Source organism: Terrapene carolina, unplaced genomic scaffold, assembly GCF_002925995.2.
Source record: "Terrapene carolina triunguis isolate 2854851 unplaced genomic scaffold, T_m_triunguis-2.0 Scaffold66, whole genome shotgun sequence".
In the NCBI taxonomy this organism is placed as follows: Eukaryota; Metazoa; Chordata; order Testudines; family Emydidae; genus Terrapene; species Terrapene triunguis.
In genome coordinates, this window is record NW_020664417.1 from 59,186,954 (window position 1) to 59,206,079 (window position 19,126).

At 37.0% G+C, this 19,126-nt stretch overlaps 1 protein-coding gene across 2 annotated transcripts in view; it reads left to right on the top strand.

Annotated features, from left to right (window-relative positions):
• ATP8A1 (ATPase phospholipid transporting 8A1) overlaps positions 1-19,126 on the top strand; it is a 257,682-nt gene that overhangs the window by 75,413 nt on the left and 163,143 nt on the right. For both annotated transcript variants that reach the window (XM_024211695.2, XM_024211694.2), the window contains exons 8-13: positions 1,910-1,979; positions 4,033-4,160; positions 11,155-11,266; positions 12,204-12,369; positions 16,098-16,225; positions 18,762-18,839. In XM_024211695.2, the coding sequence (XP_024067463.1) occupies positions 1,910-1,979; positions 4,033-4,160; positions 11,155-11,266; positions 12,204-12,369; positions 16,098-16,225; positions 18,762-18,839 (682 nt within the window). The remainder of the gene's footprint in view (positions 1-1,909; positions 1,980-4,032; positions 4,161-11,154; positions 11,267-12,203; positions 12,370-16,097; positions 16,226-18,761; positions 18,840-19,126) is intronic.

The window sequence follows — 19,126 nt, forward strand, 5'->3', positions numbered from 1 at the left end:
TTTGTTTCACTCCTCCCTAGTATATTTTTGTATTATATTCACGGAAAATTTAAAGCAAATTTTCATAAAACAAACTGTCACTGTGAAACCATAGTATAACTTTGCAGTGTTGTACTTTAGGCAAGTTCAGAGGAATACATTTGAACCATAGACAACTCATTGTTTTCAATAAATTATATAATATAACAAATTATTAACATTTGATACATTTTTATAGGACCCTCTGCACAAAGTTGGATGTTGCACATTCTGTACTGCATGTGATGGAAAAATAGCTCCATTCTTGTGTGTAGTGACAAATTGCATGTTACTTTGATATACTTCAGCTGTATACTAGTGTTTGTATTGTGGCTGCATCTTGTTTTGTTTTTCACTAACAAATCAAACAGCCTGCCCTGATCTAACTGTAATCTGTTTATTTTGCATTCTACTAAAGTGGTTGCTGTTTTGCATGTCTCTTATTTGTAATGTCTTTGCTGCCTTAGCCTTTTCAAAGTGCTTCATAAATATTTTGTTTATTTTTGACTGTTAAACTGATGAAAAATGCTAGAATTAGACACATGCATTTATTGAATCAGCTATACAAAAACAGTCTAAATGGAAGTCTGTCATTTACATTCTTAGAAAAGTTGCCCAAGAAAAAAATCAATGAGTAATTGAAGTGTTTCTTCAATCTTAAAATAAGAGGTTTGTGATAATTAAATGTTATATTTTAATGCTAGCATACAGTAAAAATATGAAGAAGTAATCAATACATTTTAAAGAATTCAGAATATTTGCCGCAAGATAAAGTTAATGACACATTGGCTACTATTCATCATTGATTGAAAACATGCTTTAAACTTTCTATATGTATTTATTTAATTATAATATTGAAATTCCAATTTAATTCTTTAAAAAAGGAGAGTAAAAGCGTTTTCTATTAAAACCTACAAGATTTCAAATCACTGTAGAGATTAAATTCCTATTTATTTACTTCTAATGTTTTTAATGACTTCCTGGGCCCTTACAAAAACAAAGCTAAATTTCTACCACAGATCTAAATTATTGATTCTGTGCTCCTGTCCAGGAACTGACAGCTGAGTAAAACATTTCAGAAATCTTGAACCATCATTCCTGACTCTGCTGCTTACTCACCATGTGACCTTAGGCAAGTCACTTGATGTTTCTGTGCTTCAATTTTCCCATCTGTAAAATGGGACTAATAATGTTTACTCAATTTCTATCTGAAAATGTCTTACTAAGAATGAAAAGTGGTATACAAATGTTTATTATTATTTATTAGTTAATATTTAAGAGCCTAAGTCTGTTGACATAGGTAATATAGTATAATTACAATACATGACGGGGTGGTATGGTATCAACCACTTATCAGCATAAGTCTGAATAAATGCATGACTCCAGTTGCAATATCTTGCATAAACTCAAACTTGTAGTCTCATTCTTTGAGAACAGGGTTTACATAAAAAGAGGGAAGACATCTTTGGGAGCTCAATGGCAGTATATCAGTTGTGCATATCTGTTATAAAGAAATATACTAATAGACCTTTTGTAAATGAACTTGAAATATCTGGAATATTCTGATCAGCTGTTAAATGTAAATTTGTGAGCACATGTGAACCTTGAATAGGAAGCTTTCTAAGTTTTTGGAAAACTCCAATTACATATACACATTTTTCTTCATAGTTTTCATATATTTATGGCAGACCTTTTCTGAAAATGTGAATGACTTAATAATTTTGCACAACTATTTGTCCCTAGGAGCTTTTTTATCTGAAGGCTTTTATTAAAGGAAATGTAATATATAAATATATGTTAGGAGATTACAGAGAGCTTTTACAATATAAATTGTTATATTTGTTACTGTGATATATTAAAAGATAATTGCTTTATTCTTTTCTAAAATAAGTGAGCCACAAGCCATGTGCTACATTGAAACATCAAATTTAGATGGTGAAACAAACCTAAAAATTCGACAGGTAAGAATGTATATGTTTTCAATATATTAATTACAGATATTTTAAATATCTGATTGCTTTCTGTGTACAGTTATTTCAATATAAGGATGTACTGCTGTTTATTAAGAAATATATGAAAGCATGTTTTAGGAGGCTTAATTCTGACAGATTTCACAGAGTGGTGAATGTTAAAGAGGGATTTGAATGTAAAGAGGTTCACAGTGGGCTTGTTAGTGAGTAAAAGGGTAAAATGTTCAAAAGCCCAAAAGTGACTTAGGAGCCTAAGGGGCAGATATTAAAGATTTTTAGGCCCTATATTCTATTTTCAAAAATAACATGGGCATTCAGAAGCCTAAGTCTCATTGAGTATCTAAATAGCTTTTTATATGGACTTAGGCTTCTAAGTCACTTAGGCAATTTTGAAAATTTCATCCCCAGGCTTAAAGGATAGTGTGGAAAAAAGCATAAAGAAAAAAAGGAGTAGGCTACAAAGGTACTTGTGATGCAAAATAAATGGGTAGAGAGAGGAGGGGAGCAGAATTGAGCCTTGAAGGTGACCATGATACGGGTGAACAGATAGTGAGGAAATTGCAGTAGTGATGTAGGGGATGATCAACACAAAGACAAGAATTTTGACTAGAGGGTCAGAAAGGTAGTGTCAGTTTACTGAGATTTTGTAGAGAGAGGGAGGGAATTGTTGGCAGTATGGAAATGTGGTGAGATGGAGGAATTTAGATAATATGACACAAAGACTGTAAATTTGTGTGATTAGGAGAATGAAGTTATTAACAATAGTGAAGAAAGGAAGTAATGGAGAGAATTTGATAGGAAAAGATTTAAGGTTCGCTTTTAGTTACTTTGAATTTGAGATTGAAAAAAGAAAGTGCAAGAGTGGAGAGATAGCTGAGTCATCTGTATATAAATGATAGTTGATGCTGTGTGTAAGCAGCTGAAGTATTCTAGAGATGAAATTATGAGATTTTGAAATTTATAGAAATAGAATCATAAGGTTAGAAGGGACTGCCAGGGTCATCTAGCGTCTAACCCCCTGCCTAGTTGAACATACTCAGTTCCTCAGTCTTTGCTCTTATGGCTTGCATTCCATCCCTTTGATTATCTTTGTCGCTCACCTCTGGATCCTTTTCAGTTAATCTACATCTTTTCTATACATTGGTGACCAAAATTAGACACAGTAATCCAGTTGAGGTCTAACCAGTGCTGAGTAGAGCGGTACTGTCACCTCCCGTGACTTGCATGCTGTGCCTCTGTTAATGCAATCTAAAATTAGACCCAGGCTGAGGTTGTGATTTACCACAACTCCCAGATCCTCCTCAGCAGTGCTGCTGCCATGCCAGTTATCCCCCATTCTGTATTTATACATTTGGGTTTTCTTCCCCAAGTGTAGTACCTTACATTTGTCTTCGTTGAATTTCATTAGCTTCATAATCTATTGTATGTATGTAGAAAAGCTTCCTAAATATAAAGGTATCAATAAAATTTTCAATGCATACTGTACATATATTACTTCATTCTAGAAACTAATGACATGGTGATAATTGTTTTAAATCTTATCTATTCCAAGCTATAGAGCCAGACTGCGACTTCTTAAGCCTTATCTTGCTTTTTTTTGGAGAGGGAAAGCATGGTGAAGGAGGACTGCACATGAGTGGCAGCCTGACTACCCCAGAATTTCTCTTAAGAGATCTGCATCATGTTCTCTTTCTGACTATCAGCCTTTTGAAGGATGTGGAATGCATTCTCCTCCATACTGAGCCACCTCCGCTGTCTGATGTGGATGGGTGTTTGTTTGGGGTTATGACTCTGTCTTTCATCCAGATCTCTTTCAAGAGGCTTGTGCTACCATATTACTGGCCAAGAGCTGTGCCTGTGCTCCCTGATGCCATTCTGTTGGGACCCTCCATGGAGGCCAACATGGAAGGTCCCTTCCCCTGCTGTGCAATGTGTGCAATGCCAGACAATCTATTGTATAATATATAGGTTAACTTATTATTTTATATTGTGTTTATTGTAAAGTACTTTTATAATATAGTGTTACAACAAACTTTGTTTACAGGGTTTGCCATTGACAGCAGATATAAAAGACATTGACAGTTTGATGATACTTTTGGGCAGAATTGAATGTGAAAGCCCAAATCGACATCTCTATGATTTTGTTGGAAATATCAGACTAGATGGGCATGGGTACGTAAACATCTGAGTAAAACATTTCAATATATTTTAAAACCTACTGTTAAATCGCTTGAATTGTGGTACAAATAGCTGAGTCCTTCCTCAGCTAACAAAGCTTCCTTTTCAACTGAGATTCTAATGTGAAAGGTTATATTTGTGATGCCAGGAACTTTAGGTCATACAGTAAGCAACTTTATAAATATAAAGCAGTGCTAATTATAAATTCATTCCAAAGATGATTTTTGAAATCTATCTTAATCACTCATCCTGCTAATCTCTTCCATTCCCTCATGCTTTAGTTGGGGAGTCTCTATTCTACAAGTTGGATATAAAAAGGTCTCTTGGCTTGTGTCTGGAATGGACCAAATCCCTTAGTATGTACATCTAAATTCTTGTTTAATTTGACAAAAACACATTAAGTCAAATTGTGTTCAAGAGAACTGTGTCTGAATGTCTGCCTGTTTTTTCATTGTAACTCAAAAGGTATTTATCTAAAGATAGACAGCCTAAGTGTGGTTTCAATACACAGTTTTGCAGAGTAGCTTAAGCATCACAAGATACCTGATGCTTACAAAACGTTATATGGAGTCTGTTGTGGTGTAAAAACAAGTCTGGCTTATTAGTGTGACAAAATGAACCTCTACATTCAGAGTAGCCCAGTTCTCTCTTCCCCAAGTCTTATTTTATAGGCTCTCTCTGTTTCTGTAGTTGAAAGTTTGAGAGGTATTTTATTCCTCTGTATACAATATTTTTCCTGTTTACATTTAGTGATAATGTGTTTCATTTAAGAAGTTGTCTGGGGGAAAGGGGTAATCAATTTTTAACAATTTTTTGTTTATATTTCATTTTTATTTACTAATTTCTTACAGATGCATTCGTGGAGTTTTCAGTTGCAAGAGTGTGGATCTTTTATAATTCTACTGTACTTGTCGTTAAAGAAGAGCAAAACACTTACCTATAATGCTTCTCTGAAGGTAATAATTATAGTAGATCCACACATCCATCCTCTTTCCTGTCAGGAAAAAAGTGTATTTTTGTTCTAAATTTCATTAAAATTCTTTAATTTGGTTAAAGAAGAATGTTGAAAGTGCTACTGGCTGTTATGCCTCACAGCATGTAGGAGCATGCCATCTGCTGGTAAAGCGATTTAATATTTCAGAAATTTAATTTTGGAGTTTTTGGAACAAGCTTTATGTGCAGAAGGATAGGCCCAAAAGTGTGGCTCTAGTGTAATATGTACCTTCAGAGAACAAGAATTATAGGTAAATATTTTTTTCTGGATCCTGATCTCTTCCCTGGTGTAAGAAATTTGCATTGTACTTCTTCCTGCAAATACTAGAAGTAGGTCAGACTTGTCCACCAGCTTTAAGGGTTTGGTCAGGCCCCTTTTGCTTTTGTGCCAGATTCTGTGTCTCTCATAGGGCAACTGGAGTAACAGTTTGGTGTTCCCACATTATCAATTACAATCCTTAGCTTTTTAAGCTGATTTGGGGGCATCAGTGATCAAAATGTTTCTCCCCATTTTCTCCACTCCATTAGAAAACAGAAATTTCAGGGACTCTAGTCCCTGAGTGGGATCTCCCGATGGGCTCCTTCTTTCTGTTTGTTCCCCAACTGTGGTAGAGCAAGCCAAAGAGGGCAAAAGCAAGAGCTAAGAGGTGCTCCAACTGACGAGGAAATCCTCTCAGTAGCCTCTGAAGTGGAGTTCCACCACAATAACTCCACTCTGTGGACCCTTGTTATGCCTCAGGATGGCCTTCAAAGTCTGATGGCTTGTTGAGACCTCTGAATCCTCTTTTAACCAGCAATACTCCAATGAAGACACTTCCACAAGGGCAAGTCAGCCCTCTTCAGTTCTTGGGATTTGGCAAAATACTGTGTCAGTCAAAAATTTGTCAAGGGTAAGTCAAAACTGTCCTCAGGCCAGTCTATAAAGGAAGACGCATCCCAGATTCTAAAAAAAGGGTGTCTGAATCACTTGGAAAGTACATGGCATATTTTCTCCCTTCCTTTTCTTCCCAATCATAAGATCTGGGCTCTCTGAGGATGCTTCCTTACATTGCCCCTCTACTTATGTATCAGATGATATGATGTGCCATTACCTAGTGTGGTAAGGCCCAAAAGGGAACAACAGAAAAGAAAAGAGGCCAGTGACCTGACTTGGGAGACCCCGCAAAAGAAGGTAAAAAGCACTGCAGATCTTTTTCAACTTTCATGAGCTTTGGCTCTTCCCTCAAAGAGGAGGGGAGCTCTTGACCTTGGCTCATGAAAACTCCATGCTAGCTTTAGGAGGAAACCTACTAGCCTCTTCTGCAAAGTTTGTCCCCCAGACATGTTTGAAACCATGAGGAGTAAGATGGTGGCCACCATTAAAATCTGGCCAAAGAAATAGGATGAGGAAGTTAAAATCACAAGCAAATACCTGCTATCCAAAACAAAAAACAACTTTACCATCCCGCTTCATCTCTCCTTTGAAGAGCATTAGTTAGGAATAGGAAATACTTGATAAGGAAAAAGGGTTGGTCACTAAGCCCTGAAATTCTACAGGATCATAGAACCCAAAGGCTCAGCCTTCATCCTCCCAAGTATCAATGTAGTAGTTTCAACAAAAAAGACAGGTTGATGGGGATGGATTTCATCTTAAATAATCCTCTAACTGGAGTGTCTACCTTCCTGTCTAGAAGTGACTTCAAAGCTTCTTCAGCAGCCTTACAGCCTACTGGAAACAATGTGCTTTGCTAGAGCCATTGTGTCCTGTTGCAGACCTAAAAAATCTTAACCCCCAGAAACCGGACAAATTCAATACAATACTTAAGAAAATATCCTTAGCTACTACAATTATAATGGATGAATTCATGGACCCCATGAGGCTGCCAGTGAGATATCTGGCTACTAACTTAGTGGTCAGACCCCAACTTTGGCTTAAGAGTCAACAATTGATAACTATTCATAGCAAATCCTTTGTGGCTCAAAATTGTCATGTTCAAGGTGAAGCTTGGTGAAGTAGTATTTAACACATACAAATCAAAGAGTTTGCTCTTCAGTCCAAGTTCAAGAAGGACAAGAAGTCATCGTACAAAGGCAGAAGTTTCCTTCATTCATATGCAAATAAAAGTATGAGAGAGAGAGAGAGAGAAGGGACTACTCTTATTCTATAGGTAAGACCAGGGTCTGAAACAATTGCGGAAAACTCATCTCAAGGAATGACTCCAAATCGGTCTTCCAGTCCAAACAGTATAATTGTAAAGAGTATGCCTCGATCCAGAAATAGATCTAAGAGGCAGGATATCCTACTTCTCAATGTATTTCATTCAGGTAAGTACAAAATCATCCTGATGGAAATCTTGCACCTTCTACAGCTAAAAGCAATAGAATCCGTTTATAGAAGATGATTAGGATTCTGTTCCATATTCTTCATAGTAAGGAAAAGATGAGGAAGAGTCCAGGTAGTCTTAAACCTCTTAAGGCTTAACTGATTAATGAAGACGACAGGATTCAGGATAGAGACTTTCACTTCCATCACAGCATTCAGTCTCTTCAGCAGCTCTGCTAACATTGGTAGATCTGGCAGAAATGTATCTTCATATTCAAGTCAAGCCCTTCATTTGGTGGCAGTAGAAATTTCATGTGGTGAAAATAAATCCTCCTTTTGTAGTCTGGACCCCAAAATCATGAACAAAGCTACCATCTTCTAAGGATACAGGAAACATTTGGGCTGCCACAATGTAAAGGGAATGGATTCCCCACCATCACAGCTCATATTTCTGCAGTAAACAGTATTATACACACAGGCTTATCCAAGTCTCTGGTAGAGCCGCTATAACACTGAGGTTGCCTAGGGCAGTCTATCCATCCAAATCAATAGCTAAGTGTATATTTCTTCCTTTGCATAAAGACATGCTTCCTGCTGGTAATGATGCTGGCAAGAAAAGTCTCCAAAATTACTGCTCTTGGAAAATGAGTCTAACTGTATCTTCCATAAAAGACAAAGCATGGCACATGCTAGGTATGAGAAGAGCAGTTAAATTTTATCTTGATGAGATCAATCAATTCAAGAAAAAAAATGTCCTCATTCACTTTCTTTCAACTGAGTGCCTGGGCTTAAAAGTGTCCAAATGCTCCAAAGCTGTGTGGAACAAGAGCTATATCACTCATTTTTTTTTTTAATCCAGGGGGAAAAAAGCAGTTCCAGAAGGGATCAGAAAACGTGCTCAACATGCTCCACGACCGTCTCCTGGGCAGAAAATGTGTTAGTGGCCAAAGCTGGCCCCTGCTCATTTATAAACACTTTTTTAAGAAGTACTACAGCTTGACCATCATTTCCTAGAAGAAATATTCTTTATCATGAAGGTGCTCCAAGTGGAGGTTCCAAAGTAAATTACTGTTATTACTCTTAATTTTAGGGAAAGGGGGTACATGTTTCTCTATCTTACTTCTCTTTCCTTCCTTACTAATTTTTCCTTACTTGCTCTCTCTGCATTTCAAACATTTCAGACTGGGGAAGAGGAGAGGGCAGGATCCACAATGGAAAATTTGTTACTTGCTGATTCCCTTACTGAGGTTGACCTCATCCTCCATCTTCCCCACCCAAGATAAATTATTGGAATATCTCTACAATCGTTTTTACAGGGTCTATGTATCACATATAAACCAGAGTACTAAGGCATTGTCATTAACAAGTTTATTTATACTCTACTACTAATTTACTGATTCCATACAGCTGTGGAAGTACTCATCTGAAATTAGGGAGCCACCTCACTGACAAGTCTGAATTGCATCTAGTATTTGCAAAAGGAAAGGTGAAGTGATTGGGGGAGATGTTAGTCCCATAAAAAAATAATCAGGTAACAAGTTTTCAGTTTTACTAGGAGCCTGAGCTACGGTATATGTCATATCAGTCATCTAAATCCACAGTTCTCAACCAGGGGCCTGGGGCCCCCTAGAGAGTCGCGAGTAGGTTTCAGGGGTCCGCTAAGCAGGACTGGCATTGGACTCACTGGGGTCCAGGGCATAAACCCAACCGGAAGGGCTAAAGCCTAGGGTGCCGAGCCCCACCCCTCAGGGCTGAAGCCAAAGCCTGAGCAACTTAGCTTTGCAGGGTCCCCTGTAGTGTTGGGCCCTGGCAGTTGCCCTGCTTGCTACCCCCTAATACCGACCCTGGCTTTTATATGTAGAAAAACAGTTGTAGTGGCACAGGTGGGCCACAGAGTTTTTGTAGCATGTTGGAGTGCCTCAGAAAGAAAAAGGTTGAGAACCCCAAACTAAATCCAAATGGTCTCAAATATAAATTAACAAGAGAAACTCAAAAATCTGTATATTTCTAATGAACAAAGTGCTGCTTTATGAAGAATGCTATTGAAGTACATACTTTAACTGATACAGATTATGTCCGCTTGTTTTGCTATCCCTAAGTAAAGAACATACAAAAAATTAAAAAAATCAGGTTACTTTAAATTTTAAATAGGATCATGTGTATAAAGGTTATTTGTTCATTTGATATGCTGGTGGTGGAATGGCCTAAAATGTGATAGTTCAAAGAAAATGATTGGAATCATTTAAGAATTAATTTAGAAAATGAAATTCTTAAGCGGGGATGAATTTCAGTTTACAAATACACATGACTCCTTCTCTGAAGATATTCCTCGTGATATTATACAAAATAAAGAAAAAATTATAATATTAAGTGTTACTTTCAAAATGCCCATTTAATAGTCCTGTATTTAGTGACATAGCCAATATTTTACGAAATGACTAGTGATTTTGTGAATCCCTACGTTTTGCAGTGCTCACCCTGAGATGCTTAACAGAGGTCTGATTTTTTCAGTTAGTGTTGAGCACCTGCCCTCTGAATCAGGCAGCTTCAATGTGTTTCAAGGGAGGCACTGAAAATGACTAGTTTCTTTTGAAAATTTAGCTCATACATTGTGATGACTACTGACTGCTGCTTACTTTTATTCCTCGTAAAGTGATGAGTTACAGTAACTCCTCACTTAAAGTCGTCCTGGTTAAAGTTGTTTCGCTTTTATGTTGCTGATCAATTAGGGAACATGCTGATCAGTTAGGGAACATGCTCGTTTAAAGTTGTGCAATGCTCCCTTCTAACAGTTTGACAGCCGCCTGCTTTGTCCACTGCTTGCAGAAAGAGCAGCCCGTTGCAGCTAGCTGGTGGGGGCTTGGAACCAGGGTGGGCTGGCAGCCCCCCTATCAGCCGCCCCATCAGCTCCCCGCTCCCCTAAGTTCCATGTGCAGCAGCTGCCCAGCAGGCTAGCAATTGCAGCTGTCCCTCCCCCCACTGCCATGTGCTGCTCCTGCTCTCTGCCTTGGAGCTGCTCCCCGAGACTCCTGCTTGTTGTGCGGGGTGGAAAGGAGGAAGAGGGGGGCTAATGTCAGGGTGTCCCCCTTCCTCCTGCTCCTGCACCCCGCTTACCCTATCTTCCATAGAGCACGGGGGGGACACACAACAGGGCTCAGGACGGAGGGAGCTTGCTGGCAGCAGCTGGTCTCAGCAAGCTGATCTAATTAACAAGGCAGTGTACTTAAAGGGGAAATGCGCATCGCTCTCTCACACACACAGTGTGTGTCTCTGTCTGTGATGCTGTCTCCCCTCCCTCCATTCCTGTTGCCTTGTAGAGTGTGAGAGTTAACCCTTGAGGGCTCAGCCAATTGCTAGTTCATCATTTAGCAGTAAGGCATTCCCTGGGAAATATCCCACCCTCTGACTCCTCCACTCAACCAAGCTTCACAATCATCATCACTGTGTACCAGTATTAAATTGTTTATTTAAAACTTATACTGTGTGTGTGTTATATATAATATAGTCTTTTTTGTCTGCTGAAAAAAAATTCCCTGGAACCTAACCCACTCATTTACATTAATTCTTATGGGGAAATTGGATTCGCTTAACATCATTTTGCTTAAAGTCGCATTTTTCAGGAACATAACTACAACATTAAGTGAGGAGTTACTGTATTTTATTCTGATAAAATATGAAATTGCTTCCTTCCAGTACTGTTCCACTGGGACCTGACCAAATTCTTCTACGAGGCGCTCAACTAAGAAATACCCAGTGGGTTCATGGAATAGTTGTCTATACTGGACATGATACAAAACTCATGCAGGTTTGTCATTTAAATGTGGATATTTTATAAATTCTCTATTTTATTAGGTTTTGATACCATTATTGTTACACAAAAGTCATCTTTACTCTTGGTCTTTAAAGTTTTAAGTTAAAGAGACCAGAAGATCTGTCTATTTTAGTGTTGGCTTCAAGGTAATAGTTAAAATATAGTCTATTTGTAGCAAAGATGCTTTTTTGTGAGTTAGATTGAGTAAAATCAAGATGTATTTCTTCTGTTGGTTACATAGAAGGTTACCAAGCATTTATCCTTGGAAAAATGTTTTTTCAGTTGCAGGCATGTCCTTATTCTTTTTAAATGTATATTTAAAATGGCATTTTTTATCAATCTGGATCACTGTAGTTTGCCTGATAATCTTTGTATGATTTTCTGGCTGTTTTCTAAACTGTCTTATTGCATGCCTTCCTCACAGCATAGAAGGAAGAATACTTTTATGAACGCAGTGTGAAATTAATTCATTTGAAAGTTAAGGGGGGGAGGGGCGGAATGTCAAAACCCCAAAATATCATGAGGGTTTTTTTTCTGGCATCATTTTGAATATCACAACTGATCTGTAGTTGTCAAAATAAATGAATGCATTCAGTTTAGAGAGGCATTATCATTTATTCATTTTCCAATTTGCAAAGTTCAGTCATTTGAAATGGATTTCTCCACCTTTAGTGTTTGTAAGCAAGTTTCTTCTGTACTGAGGTGATTTTTTGTAATGTTACATTTTACTACTAGCTGCTGTTACGATTGTTCTCTAAGATCAGATATAATGCTCAGGATACATATTATGCAGTTTATACCAATATTATGCAATTCATCTCTTCAGAGAAATGTGTAGAAAAAGACACAACAGGATAGTATGAAAATATTGGAGAACTACACATGTACCTCATTTTATACTTAATATTTACAATTTTCTTTTGTTTCACAGAATTCAACAAGCCCGCCTCTTAAACTATCCAATGTGGAACGAATTACAAATATTCAGATCTTGATTTTGTTCTGCATTCTTATGGCCATGTCTTTAATCTGTTCTATTGGTTCAGCTATATGGAATCGAAGGCATGGCCAAAGGGACTGGTATCTCAATCTAAACTGTAAGCACTAAAATAATTGTATTAAATATTTTGTTGTCCAAATGATACTTGCATAAGTTCCATAATTGAAAAATAGGACAGTAAAACATTCATCTTGTATATTTACATTTTGATTTTATAACAGTATCCATCTTTATTTACCATATATATTGACTATAGATATATCAAAGCTGGTGTAAAGTGTTTATTGGCCATTTGAGCCTCTTGCTAAGTTCAATGAATGGTGAATTCACCCCAGGAAGGGAAGTTGGTATTTTTGCCTCTACCATCTTTCAAGGGTCTGTTAAGAAGCAACTTTAAATCTTCTCTGCCCCCTCTCCCTCATGCTGAGCTCTTCCTGACCCTTAACATTTACTTTCCTTGTGCCCTTTCCCCAGTAAGTAAAATTGTGGCTTTATGTTACATCATACCCTTCCATATGAGGGTCTGATTGTATCTCAGCCTTCAGTTGTTTGTCTCAATCACGTAGGGAGTATGATCTTTAACAGGCTGCTGTTAGAGGAGAGAGGAAAGAAATAGGTCTATAGGAAGCCCTATGACACATTTCAGTGGACAGCTGGCCTAGCAGCATGTATGAAGTACTGACAGCCTTTGAGCCTTCAATTCCATGAGCAACGAGTCAGGATAGCTGATGTCAACAAGGGAACTAGATCTAAAGGAAGCCTTTGTGATGCACTGTGGTGTGTAGATGCTCAGTCATATGAGCTCCAGACTCTCCTTTAGTAGGCATCTAGCATGGCTGACCCCAGCAAGGAAACCAAGGCAGCAAGACTTCAATTCATCCTAGCCAGTTGCCATCCTCTTCTTCCCCCTCTTCTTTTGAAGCACCTGACTTTGAATCCAAAGTCCTTGGATCTGAAATCAAAGTATAGCACTTAAGGTTTGTCTTTACCAATAAAGAAACTGCAGGATCGTAAATTGAAGCCAAGCTCTTAAGTTTTGACTTGACTCAGTAAGAAGCCATTTATTCATGTTTAGGATGAGTTTGGGTTTACGGAAAACCTTGATTCCTTTCTCTGTTGTATTGAAGAAGAAGAAGAAGAGAATAAACTGCTCAAAATGTTTTTAAGCTGAGATGTACATAAGCAGTTCTCCAAATCCAGGAACATATTACAGAAAGTCATCTAGATCCAGGCAGCCCTTGTTCTGATCAATAAAGACTTCGTTGGTTTTAAGTGAGGTATGTTTTAAGTGAGCAAGCAAGCATTGAGCTAATGTTCAAAGGCCTGTGACCAATATAGTCTCATGCATTCCCCAGTATGGATGTTTTTGACAGAGCTGCTCAAAACAGCTCTTCCATTGGCTCCAAAGACAAGTTACAAGATGAGTATGATATCTAGAGGATCCATGAATCATGATTTTGGATCTCAGATCTGTGAATCTTGTCCACTCATAAAACATCCTGGAAAGGTGAATAGGATCTTCTTCCTTTTTTGGTCGCTGTTACTTTCTGGCTCTGAGTTTCCTGATTCAAGACTACTTCTTTGGCTGTCTGGAGCTATAGTATGCTTGAATGGTCAGCTTTTTGTAGGCTGGAACATGCAGCTCCAAAGTGCCACATGACCCTGATTATGTAAAAGGATGATTTTTTGCAAAGAATGCACATTAGAACTGAAATAGAATCCAGATTTCCATCTCCATAACACCCCAGAATATCTAGCTGATTAATGGAATACTCTCTTGAGAACTTTCCAGGAATTGAGAAGGAGGAAGAACAGAGAAACAACAACAGATTATGATGTCTGTGCCATCACTTCATACTACTTTGGATTATTCTGCTTGCTACTTCTTCCTCTACTTCTGAGGATTCTATGAATTTTCAGGACATAGCAACTGTACTGCAACATAAGTGGCTAAGAAGAGTTGCTCTTTGTTTCTGAAGAGGTTTGAGTTATTTTACATTCATCTTGCCTCTGGCACAATACTTGTATCAGCTGCTTCTGAGAAAGATGGAGGTCCTAAAGTCTTATAAGGCTACTCTGCACTATGAATTATGGGTGTGATTCCCCTGCTCATGTACACATACTCAAGGTAGTGCAATAAGAGCTAGTGCAAGTTTAAATAGTAGCGTAGCCGCGGTAGCATGGGCAGTGGCAGCAGGGGCATGGCTGAGCTGTGCCGAGTATGTACCAACCATTTTCAGGTTGGTTTGTGTGCTGCACAGAGCAGCCGTATCTCTGCTGCTGCTACCTGTGCTACTGTGTCTACACTGCATCATTAGCCTGTTAAAGACAGATTAATAAATTTTTTGCATTCAAAGAGACTGATCACTGCTGTGGAGCTCTGACATAGTGGTGAGCATGATTATAAAATGGGTGAGTAAAAAGTGATGTTAGGTATCTGTAAAAATTCTTCTGGAAAATTAATTTTAAAAGTTCATTTCTAGTATTTGTCTAAATATAGCTAATCATTGGAACTGTTTAAATGGAAAAGTAGTGTAAAACTGTTAGTCAGTTAAGGCTCATCTTCACTATGGGGAGATTGATTCAGCAGGAATCGATTTAGTGGGTCTAATAAAGACCCACAGAATTGATGTCAGAGTGCTCTCTGGTTGACCCTGGTACTCCAGCTCTCCGAGAAGGGTAAGGGAAGTAGACTGGAGAGCATCTCCTTTCAATGCAATGCAGTGAAGACACCGGGCTAAGTTGACCTAAGCTATGTCAACTCCAGCTACATTATTCACGTAGCTGGAGTAGCATAACTTAGGTCAACTTATCCCGTAGTGAAGACAAGCCCTTAGTTACATTTCACACTGTTATTCTAGACTGTGTGCATATATGTAAATAAGCAAATTATATTGCGGAAGAGGTTGGGCATGTTGATTTTTTAATAATGTAAATAGATAATGAACTGCTGGTGGATGCAAGTCAAAGTTTGGACTTTGTATCCAGAAGTGTGTTTATGGAAGCCTACCCAAACCTGTTTGATTTAGGAATCAACTTTGAAATGTCATGTAAACATGCTTCTTTGTGAAATTTCCAGTAAAATCATGCTTCTGTGCATTCTGTAAAAACCATGAAGATACTGTTTCTTATAGTATCTTGCTGCTTTACCTTTAACTACTGGAGGAGTGAGGATGTGTAGAGGAGGAATTAGGATGTGTTCTCTCCTCTCCCACAATTCTCACTTTTTAAAAAAAATTCTCAAATTTAGAAAGTTCATATTTAGAGTAAAGCAGTAGTTCTCAAACTTTTGTACTGGTGACCCCTTTCACACAGCAAGCCTCTGAGTGTGACCCCCCCTTATAAATTAAAAACACATTTGTATATATTTAACACCATTATAAATGCTGGAGGCAAACCGGGGTTTGGGGTGGAGGCTGACAGCTCATGACCCCCCCACCCCCCATGTAATAATCTTGCTACCCCCTGAGGGGTCCCAACCCCCAGTTTGAGACCCCTGGAGTAAAGGTTCAGTTGGTTCTTACTTGATTCAAACTGGTTTGATCTTCCTTACAAAGCACATGCAAAAATGTAAGGCTATATCTTAAAAAGCAGATTACCTGATTTTTTGCTCTTTAAAGTTGGAGAAAAATTATGTAAATTAAAACTGCATTTGATCACAATATGGATTAGGAAGTGTTATTACTATAGTAATGTTTCAAAATACCTAAAGAACTTCTATCTGTATATAAAAAAGCCAACAAATGTGGCTGTGAAAATGTTATCTGTTGATTGCCTAACCAAAACAGTGTTTAATTTTACAAGTGCTTTCTTTTATTTTAACAGATGGTGGAGCTAACAATTTTGGACTGAATTTTTTGACCTTTATCATTCTCTTCAATAATCTCATTCCAATCAGTTTGTTGGTTACACTAGAAGTTGTTAAATTTATCCAGGCATATTTCATAAATTGGGTAAATATGACATTTATTGTGGCTTACACTGATTTCTAAAACCAAATACTATCACTTGTTTGTGAATCATGATAGGCAGTTCATTTCTATAATAAAAATCTTTTTCTCTTAATTTTTCTTTAATCTTTTTTGTTGAACATAAGTCCACATTTTAAAGCATGCAATATTAATCACAGTATCATAGAAACCTGAAATATACTTGATCATTTAGGGCTTCCTTGCAGACACAGGATTTTTTTCTGCATCACATTTCCAGTGTTTTGTTCTTTCCAGTTTTTAAATGTTCCAGGCAATAGGACTTTGATTAGACCCTCTGAAAAAACTATTCCATGGTCTAATAGATAGATCTCTTTCAAGAAGTTTTTCTAATATTTCAGCCTAAATTTTCTCTCTCTTAATTTGATTCACTTTCTTCTGATTATGCATTCTGATACCACCCTGAATAAATTCTCTCCCATCTGGTGCTTACCTCCAAATATGAATAAACCATTATGCCCCCTTTTAATAATCTCTTAAACAAGCTATAGGCTTTTGCTGTTTTACTTTTATTTGTTTAAGTTCAGCCCCTTGATGATTTTGTTTCTTTTCACTGACTTCCCTTTAGTTTGAGTCTTTTTGAAAATAAGGTGCCCAGAACTGAAAGAAAAATTCCTGCTGTGGGCACACAAATTGCATGATCTTGTTCCTTGGTCAAATATGTAAAAATAAATATATCTGTGTGTGTGAGATGTGATGTGTAAAATAAATGTGTGCGTGCATGTGTGCACGTATGTATGTATCTAATGTGTATGTACAGTTGCATATTTGAGATTTGCATGTAGATTAAAAAACAACAAACTTTTTTGTAATTCATCAACTATTATATATCTGTTGGTTCATTTTATGTTAGTGCCAAAATGTTACAAGCATTGTGCAACAAGGAAAGAGGACAAAATGCAGTGGCCGCCTTGAATATCTCAAACTCCGAAAGACAAAAACTGACAGAGATTGGGGAAAGCAATTAAAACATTTAAGCAAAATGGTTAATGTGATGACCAGCACACACACAAGAAATCCAAACAGGTTACAGTTTGGAAATTCCTAGTTAGGGCAGAGTTAAGGTTGAGTCCATTGTGGTGACACCATGAGAGGAAAAAAAGAGAGAGAGAATCTGTGTCTTTAAAAATCAGTTGAGTCTAATATGAGACTACAAACATTAAAATGCCTTAAACATAACCATAAGGCTTTTGCACATAATCAGTGCAGGACAATTAAGATTATTTAGGAGTCTTAACAGGGCATTTCCATATTTTAATATGTTTCAATTTTTTTAAGTTTATACTTAACTCTGATATTTTTTTAGTTGTTAATGTTTTGGTTTTTGGTTTTAATAATTATAACATCCCTGTAATATATTTTACCCTAAGTTACTGATATGTACTCTCAACCTAAACTCCGTTTCAATATATCTTTTCTCAGGGAATACACCTCTACCCTGATATAACGCTGTCCTCAGGAGCCAAAAAATCTTACTGTGTTAAAGGTGAAACCGTGTTATATCGAACTTGCTTTGATCCACCGGAGTGCACAGTCCCGCCCCCCCCCCCGGAGCGCTGCTTTACCGAGTTATATCCGAATTCGTGTTATATCGGGTCGCGTTATATCGGGGTAGAGGTGTATTTACCTTAGTACAATGTGTAAATGCCTTGCTGTGTTATACATTCTATATCTAAGAAATGTAGCGGAAAAGTCGATACTCTAATATGGTAATTTTTAAAATTTTCAGTGGTACCCATTTTAGATATATTGATACAGTTACTATCCCATATATTGATCACTAAAATCATCTGAATAAAAACTCTCTAAAGTCTAGTATAAGTCATTAAATTAGGTTAAAAGATGAAAACATATTTCTGTTTCAGAAGACTTTGTACCAATCTGATTGTATATGCAGGTTTTTCAGTTGAAATAGATGATATAAACATAGTTAATTTATAGTCAGGTTCAATACATCTGTCCTTGGTCAGATACTATAGTTCTAGGCTTGGAAGGATTAGATATTTATTGTTAAATGTCAGTAAACTTCAATTTCACTGTATACATACTAGGTGACAAATATATTTCCATCAATAATAATTTACAGATCAGCAAAGTAAGAAAAATGCCGCATGAGAATTTTAGAGTTTTATTTAGGGATTTGTATGTTTTGATATATGATGTTGACAATTTGTGATTTAATGTTTATAAAGCTTTAACCTTTTGAGTCTTAACATCTACTGTCATTAAATAAATATTGTCTACCTCCCCCATTGTTTAACACTTCCCAGAATTTCCCACAATTGAGAATTTAAATCAATAAAAGTAGGGAAAAATGCTTAAAAATAAACATTGATATCCATTGAAATTATAAAAAAACTGAATTCTGCCACACCTATATATATATATATATATATATATATATATATATATATATGTAAGTAACAACAGTAAAGAAGCTAAGTAATTTATCTTTAAAAAATTATGGAAAACTAGCTTTTAACTGCTTATCTTTCTTTAGGATATAGACATGCACTATGAACCTACAGACACTGCCTCCATGGCTCGTACATCCAATCTCAATGAAGAACTTGGCCAGGTAGACCAAATTGCTTACTGTAACTTAATAGTGTGTGAAATGATTCACTCTAGAATTTGTGAGCAATGGTTTTTACTTGAACTATTAATGTGAGAGTGGTCTTATTCTTTCATAAATGTTATCAGTCTTGATTTTTTTAATAGATATATTCTGCATAGTAATTATTTAAGCATGTATTAAATTATTAGGCATACAGTTTTTCATATAAATGTATATGTTCTTATTTAGACAAAGGAATTTTAGCTCCAGTTTTAAATATGCACATGTATGTGTATCATACACACACA